Source organism: Hippopotamus amphibius, chromosome 10 (assembly GCF_030028045.1).
Source record: "Hippopotamus amphibius kiboko isolate mHipAmp2 chromosome 10, mHipAmp2.hap2, whole genome shotgun sequence".
NCBI lineage: Eukaryota > Metazoa > Chordata > Mammalia > Artiodactyla > Hippopotamidae > Hippopotamus > Hippopotamus amphibius.
Window position 1 is genome coordinate 107,574,061 of NC_080195.1, and position 8,205 is coordinate 107,582,265.

General features: G+C 47.7%; 1 protein-coding gene across 2 annotated transcripts in view; it reads right to left on the reverse strand.

Annotated features, from left to right (window-relative positions):
• RUNX1 (RUNX family transcription factor 1) overlaps positions 1-6,859 on the reverse strand; it is a 242,881-nt gene extending 236,022 nt beyond the window's left edge. Inside the window, exons 1-2 of one of the 2 annotated variants that reach the window (XM_057696964.1) lie at positions 6,649-6,859; positions 6,402-6,518 (exon numbers count right to left, since the gene is read on the reverse strand). In XM_057696964.1, the coding sequence (XP_057552947.1) occupies positions 6,402-6,459 (58 nt within the window). In that variant the 5' untranslated portion in view covers positions 6,460-6,518; positions 6,649-6,859. The remainder of the gene's footprint in view (positions 1-6,401; positions 6,519-6,648) is intronic. The other variant, XM_057696965.1, reaches the window with a different exon arrangement.
• Positions 6,860-8,205: the final 1,346 nt, after the last annotated feature.

Below are 8,205 nucleotides of genomic sequence, written 5' to 3' on the forward strand. Positions count from 1 at the left end.
ATGGAAAACATAGAAGATGAGATGTCACCAGGGAAAAACCAGATATCTGCCTGGGAACAGTCTGACAAGTGATAAGTCCACTGTCCGAGGCACCTTCCCACTAGAGACCCTGTGACATGGTTCTGGCCTGTGAGATACATAAGGGGGAGTTGGCAGAGAACTGTTTCCTTTCTTCAGTAAAAAGACAGAGCTTCACAAGGAGAAGGGTTGGAGGCCCCCCATCTCCTTCCTGCCTGGACCAATCTGAGATGCAGGCATCTCACAGTGGAACCAGAACATAGGAGCATCCTGCTGTATCAGCCCTGGACCACCTACCCCCAACCAATGCCTGGCTGCTTGAGCCACTGCAGTCAAATTTTCCTTGATGTGCAGCCAGACACGGTTGTCACCAGTAAACCCTGGCAAGAGCTTTATGCTCTTTACGTCACTGTGAGAAAATGCATCATTTCAGTCATCTTTTGGATGCATGGTTTATTTTTCCACCTGAGTTCCTTCTTTCCCTTCTCTGGCATCATTCGGTGTTATCAGGAGAGTAGAGGGGACGAGAAAGGGAGAGAGAGGTTAGGGAGCAAGAGATTCGGGAAGCTGAGAGAGGTTGAGAGGATGTCTCTCTGACGAAAAGCGAACTTTGTGCGATCCAGGGGAGTGTCCAGCTTACTTGCCCAGTAGGTCAAAGGTTACGTGAGGCTCTAAACTCTGTTTCATGTTTAGGAACCACCCATAATTCTCTGAACGCAGCCCCGATTACATTCATAGTCTGCAAAGCTCTTAAAGGAAATGCACCCTTTCTTTGACGCTGGGGCACCATATTTTTTGGGGAGAAAACTAGGCCAAGAAAGACACATCACTCGAAGCTTATTTTACTCAGCAAAGAGGCTGAAGCAGGAGATTGTGGCCCCAAGGAGAAGGCACAGGGGAGCTCAAGGAACAAAAGTTTCAGAAAAAAGTGTTTTGCAGATTTTAAGTTCTGTTCAGGCACCAGAACAGCTTCTGAAAAGTTCTCTGAAGAAGGGGACTTGGAAAAAAAAATTTTTTTTTGACAGAATATGGGAAAATGCTCACCAGGTGTAAAATGGCAGGATCACTGTTTTCCACCAGAAAATAAAGTAATTTTAAAAAGCCACTTCATGTTAAACTAAGACAGTTTAGGATGTGTTTTATGGTACCACTCTCGGACACATTCAAAGATTTCAAACAGGAACTCTGTCACTCGGAGGCAAGCTCATCTAGAACATCATTAGTCCCTTAAAGGAGACGCACAGACAGCTAATGACTTATCTAGGTCACTAGGAAGTTACCTGAGAAACTGAAAATTCGCTTGAATTTCCTGTGTGGCCTCCACTCCCACCCCCAACACAACAAGCAGCCGAGGTGCCTCCACTGTCGGGCTTTGACAAATACCTGGTCAGAAATGTCACCAGAAGCCCGGAGCCGGGGACCCTGCAGAGGGTCACCAGGCGAAGTGGCTTTTTCATTAAGAAGGGCCTTCAGGAGAATAAAGCGATACCAGAACCTCAAGGAGGAGAAACTTCTGTCAGGATTCCAACACAACACGCCCCAGTGCGCCTTGATATTGAAAAGCTAAGCCCGTCGAGTTCCATAAAGGGCCCTCGCTCTTTCTCTGTCTTCCTTTTGGTTACTTACAAGTAGAACACAGGTGACATGGTGTTGAAGAGGTGGCTGATATACTCTCCACATCCCACACCCCACTGCGGTCCTGCCGCCTCACCTCTGCCCTGGCTGAACCCCCACCTAGACACCCCCCTTCCCTCTCTTCTCGGTTCTGACCCTCCACACCACCTCCTTCCTGACCCCTGGGACTCTGTCTCTAGGGAGCCCCTCCTGGGGTCCCCCAGGGCATCGTGACCTCTCCTTTCCAAGAGTAGACAGCTTTGGCTGAGTGTCATCTTAGGAAGCTGAACAACAGTAGCCACGGCTGACATCAGCTGCCTATTTTTTTATGACTGTGCTGAGCACTTTACACCAGTTGTTTATTTTAGTCCACACAGCTACTTTAACAATAGGTCCTACTACCATTCTTGCTTTATAGATGAGGAAACCAAGGCTCAAGAGAGAAGCTGCTCTGCGCTATTTGGCAAAAGTCAGAAAAACGGAAAAGAAAGAAAAGGGCATCACTGTAGTAAGCCTGTGCCTGGTCCTCATTCTGCCCCTGCCCCTTCTCTTTTCTGGTCCTGGCTGCTCTTATGAACTCCTGGGCTCTGTTCTCTAGACCGACACCACAAAGCCCTTCTCTATTAGATTCTGCATGTGCAGTAGCCCTGGAGCCTCCCTCCACCCCAGTATCACGTGCTTTCTCAGTAAAGGGGCAGATCTTTTCAGAGTATACATCTCAGATCTATTTCAAGGGAAGAGAGAAATCTCCTGGCTATGAATTTGCTTCTGAAAGTTCTCCAAGGCTTCTTGCCGGTTAGATTCTGGCTCAACTGCTACTTCAGAAGCTGCTTCTGCTCCTGGTGGCTCACTGGGCCTGCCCTTGGAGTGTAAGCAGGTGTGGGGCCCCCTCTGACCTGTCCCCCCCCCTGAAGGGGGCATGTGTCTTGGGAGGGTTTGGAATTACAGGGACAATCCCTGGGGAGGAGGCAGAGCCAAGGAGGTGGTGTCTCTTGGGGGGGGGACTGCTTTCTGCCCTTTTAAAGCTTAAACATTTCAAAATTGCCGTGTCATTTTCAAAGGTTTCTTAGCATGCAAAGGGACTAAATGGCAAAGGGTCTGATTGGGAGTTTAGATAGATTTTAACACCTTTTTTTTTTTCTCAGTTTCAAAATGTGTCGGCAGTTTCAGAATGCCTAGGTGCATCTCACATGGGGGCGCTGGGGTCTGATTCTTCCACATCCAGGAGGGCACTTAGGCAAAGTACAGGGTCCTGGCGGGTCAGAGGGAGTCAGATTTGCTAAGACACTCTGTTAGGGGCTGAACTGTGTCCTCCTGAAGTTCATACGTTAAGTCTTAACTCCTAGTACTTCAGAAGGTGACTGTATTTGGAGATTGGGTTTTTATAGAGATAATTAACGTTAAATGAGGTCCTTAGGGTGGGCTCTAATGCAATACGACTAGTGTCCTTGGAAGAAGAGGAAATTATGACATATGTAAATACAAAGGAAGACCATGTGAGGACACAGGGAGAAGATAGCCATCTACAGAAGCCAAAGAAAGAGGCCTCAGAAGAAACCAACCTCCTGACACCTTGAAGCCTTCCAAAAAAACAAAGCTACACCAGGACTCGCCATGAGATTTCTGGCCTCCAGAATCATGAGACAATCCATCTCTGCTGTTTAAGCTACTCAGTCCATGGTACTTTGTTACAGAAGCCCTAGCAAACTAACACAGCTTTCACACGGTGTCTGATACCCAGTTAAATCGACGGCTTTCTGTGAACTTAAAACTTCAGCAGAGCCAGAAGTGTCTTCGTAAATATTTCTCTGAAAAAAATGGCAAAGTGAGGCTCCCAGAGAAGCGTGGTTCACACGTTCAGCCTTGGATCCTGCAATTCCTTTTGAGAGATGCCTCGAGAAAGACAGTGGCGAAGCAGCCCCGCCGAGATTTTTACCTGTGGTTCTAGGAACTCGGAGGCATATTAGCATTCAGGCTTTGCATAGACCACTAAGCCACTTCTAAGAACAAGGCTACCTGAGGCATTTTGCAAAAACATGTATGTGCCGACGCTCTTCCTCCCCACACCTACCGCAGCTCTGAGGGCCCACACGTGGTACCCCGCCAGGGGACCCACGTGTGGGTCCTGCAGGGACTTCAGGCCGTGAACCATGTGGGTTCATGCCAGGGAATTTCAATCACACCTCATCTTCTTGCTGAGCACATTCGGTGAGAAGCGGTGCAGTGGGATAGAAAAAGAGCGGCCTTCTCTGTGGTAGACCACATTTGTTTTGCATGCCAGGCTCTCAGACTCTCGCTTGCCTGTCACACAGACGGGAACAATGGTTTGCTTGGGTCCACACCTCTCTTTCCCTCCATTTCCACATGGGTATCTTGCTAAAAATAAGTTATGGGTTTCCTCCTGTGAGAATTGCATGCACTGATAAAGGACCATCCCAGGAAGAAAACAAGATGTTTTCCCTGCTTGCTCGGAGCTGCTGCTGGGGAAGGGACACACGCTATAAATTACAGGCAGCGAGAAAGGACCACAGAGCTGGGAGCTGCTGATGGCTCGGCTGGGGAACCAGGGGTACCAACTCTGAGGAGCAAACTTTGTTGGAGAGGAGGGCGATTCTTCTCGCATCACGCTTTAAGGCACTGCCCACGTAGTACCAAATGCCTTGACATTTTGCCCCCTTTTGCAGTCAAATGAGTGGTGTGGACAGCTTACCTAGACAAGGTAAACCCTTGGCTTGACCAATCACCTAGATAAAGTGAGCCGTGAAATGGCCAGGATTTCACTTTGATTTTCTGAAATTCAATCTCGATATTATATTCTTGAGTTAGAGATTATGGGAGGCCCCGAGTTCCTTTGATTGAGAGGAAGGAGTGAAAAGACCTTTTCCCATGAGCCCTTCTGAGTCTTGGTTGGGGTCCTAGGGTCCCCTCCACACCACCCCCTGGAAAGCTAACTGCCACCGGTTCCTGACCTGGGGCCGGTCGGTGACCATCCTGGGGACACAGGCTGTGGGGGCTGGGTTGGGGCTAAGCTCCTTGTCTTTCCCGGCGTCTGAGCAGCTCACGGGGTCCCCTCACTGTCTCTGCTGTCTGACCAGTAAGGACAGAAGGCAGGCCAACACGGTACACTGAAATCCAATCTATTACCCAGTGGAATGCTGAAAAATTTCCTGAATCTACCTTCCTGAGTTGATAGAATAGGAAACAATTATCGTTGGGAGAGGGTATTGAAAGGAGAGTGAAGGCAGGAAGATCTTTTTTTTTTTTCTGCTATTCTACAAATATTGCTTCCTTTGCTTGTTAGCGGCCCAGAGGAAATGCAGCGAGAGCCGTTCACAGCTTCTCACCAGCGGCCGGTGTTTCTGCTGCAGGAGCCCAGCGTGAGGATGTGTGACTCACACGCATCGTATGATTCAACTTCACTAAAATGTCCTCAGCTGCCAGTAAAGAAGCACTTGAAAACCCTTTAATTTGAAGCTTTGAATCAGTTAATGACTTGCTTTCTTTCCTTTCTCCTGAAATCCTGCCCCCGCCAACATACACACAGACACACACACGCATCTTTGTCAAGTGTTTAAATTTCAGAGACCCGGAAACATAGAGGCTCTGTGGCATCCACAATAGCGTTTGTTGTGACAAAGTGGCTGGCAGCCCTCTGCATTCTTCGGCTCACTTGGCTTGATGAATAAATAATGAGTCACAGATACTATTTGGGTGCGCGCGAGAGTTTGTAGCCAGAAAATTAATTATTCCCCCATCCCATCCATCCCACTCCAAACCATCTCTGCCAAACCATCAAGCCACACTCCGCAGGCACTGGTCAAAGTGCTTGCCCCGACACACAGCAATGCCTTCGTGACATTTCTATGTTATTATTTGTGTTTGTTTAGGCGCGACCCTACATTCCCAGCAAAGAGATGCAGGGCGCACATGCACACACACGTACTCACACACTCAGAGCTCAACCACAGCTCCGCGCATTTCAAGAGGCTGGTTGCAGAAAAATGCAGACAGGTACCCCACAGTAGCTGCTCCTAGTAGGAAACACACAATCTAATGACTCCAGCTGCCACAAGCTCTTGACTTAGGCAGCTCTTGGCAAGAGAGACCTCTGTCCTATTTGCTTTCTTTCTCTCTCAAAAGAAGCTGGCTGCCTCTTTGCACTGAGGCTTCAAGGAATTACCCAGCATGGCCCCATCCTGGGGCTTGCAAGCTACAGGAGGCTGCCAGGCTCCTGTACTCTCTGCCTTTTGGAGACAACTGGCTTGCCACTTTGTCCCTGCTGTCCCCGCCCGGGCTGCGAGCGTACCTCCGCCTCTGCCCCACGCTGGCACCAGCCCCTCTGGCCGGCTGGGCAGGGGCCCGCTAAAGCCTGCGACAGGCTGGCATGTGGGCCACACGGCATGCTCAGTGCAGGACAACTCAGTCACAGTCACCCCAGGCCAGGGACAACCAAAGAAAACCCAGAGAGCTTCCTGCAAGCTTTCTCATCTCTAGGAGCAGCCCCATGTACTTGCACTTGACGAGGTTCTCACCCACCGACTGAACCCTTCAACAGCTTAACCAAGTATTTATGAAAACATTTCTGAAGAGCGGCCATCTGATGAATAAGTAATCCAATAGCCTTGAAATCAGACGCCCGCATTTGAATGCCTCCCACCAAACAGACAGGGGACCGGCAGGGGCTCTCTGCACCCAGTTGCAACAGGCTGCCACTTCACTCTCTGCAAAGCTGAGCAAAAGTCGATATTAAAAGCCCAGAGTGTACTCACCTCTCATGAAGCACTGTGGGTATGAAGGAAATGACTCAAATATGCTGTCTGAAGCCATCGCTTCCTCCTGAGACGGCACCCTCTTCTGAAGGCGGGGGATTCAATGATATCTTTTACCTTAAGAGCGAAAAACCAGGACAGGTCACCGTTTTAACCTCACCCTCAACCATGGTTCCCTACAGCTCCTTTTTTTTTTTTTCCCCTCAACACCTCTGGGGCTCCTTGAGCCCTATGGAAAAAAATGTACCTTTGCGAAGACAGATATTCAAATGGGTAAAGATTACAAAAAAAAGCGGCGTCTTGGCTGTGGCTTGATGATGTTCAGAACTCTGCGAAAGCCTGTGGTTTGCAGGCAGTGTGATTCGTCCCGCTTGCTGACCACTGAGTTGGGCTCAGACTTCTGACACTGCCAGCCTACCCAACTTGTGGTTCTGTGGTTGTTTATGAGACCCAAAGAAGTTTTCACACAACCCAAATGACAAATTTAACTGTTCCCCTTTCCACAGCCCCTCTTAATTGGTTCTTGCCAATCATGTGACTTCAGTGATGTCAATTTTTTTTTTTTTTTTTTTTTTTTTTACTTTCTGAGCAATGCCCTTCCTTCCCTCCACCTGCCCTCCCCCAGGGCGGTGCAAGAAAATAGCCAAGTAGACTTTGCAAGAGAGAGAGAGAGAGAGAGAGAGACTGTAGAAAAAAGTGACTCAGTCTCTTATTATATCAATGGTCTTTGCTGATTTAGTACAACTCGAGTCCTGTTGTTGTTATTTGTGGTTTTGGGAGCTCTTGATTATTTTGATCAAGATTTCGTTGCTGCTTATTCACTAGTAATTCAACCCTGGCATTGGGGCTGCTGCGCAGACAGGATGTGGACCCCATCATTTAAGATGCTGGGCATTGGTGCAGGAGAATTCAGCCCTTGGTAAAGATGATCACAGCATAAGTGAAACTATGAAAGGAAAAAAAAAATAAAAGGAAAGGTTTGGACGAGAGTCTGACCCCTAAGAGGGTCTAGCAACTTACTGGTTTTCCTTTCCTGCAAAAAAGGAAAGCATTTTAATTTTGTGATCAAAAGACCGTTTAAATAAAACCAAAAGTATGTGGTTGTCTTCCTCCTAAGTGGACATCTTTTCAATAAAGAGATAAAATTACAGTTCTCTCTTACACATACACACACACTTCACTTATGAAGCTAAAGGAAAACAAAGAAAAGAGAGATTCTGTATTTTGGGTCAAAGCAGTGGCTACCTTGCCACTGTTTACTTCTGGTTTTCACCCATGAAAGATCACTGTATTGCCTTTCTCAAGTTCAATTCAAATCAGTAGGCTAATTCACACCTGTAGGTAAAACTCAGCTCTGGACTATTGCAATTGCACTTTGAGCGCATTAAGAAGACCTCACAAAAGATAGAGGAACCAGAGGGTGTGATCCTCCAGAGCAAGGGGCTGATAACAGAATATTATGTAGCTCATCTTCTACCTCTGGATGAACACAGGCCTGCTTGGAAGTGCTAAAAACAGGCTAATTTTGCAAGTGGGCCTGCCCTCCTGGCCACACATATTCATTTATTTATTTTTCCTGCCCATTGGTTCTGCCTGCTAACAAATCAAATATTGATTTGAAGTTCCAAAAGACACATCTCCTCCCCCCATTAATATCTTTATTTCTTTTGTCCATCACACTCTGTATATAGTTTCCGTGCACATGGTCAAGGGAAACTATGAAACAAGGGGTTTTAAAATGCCAACCCTGGGTTCCAAGCTGGTCTGTGATAACCAGCAAAGTACTCTGTAAAGTCTGTACTAT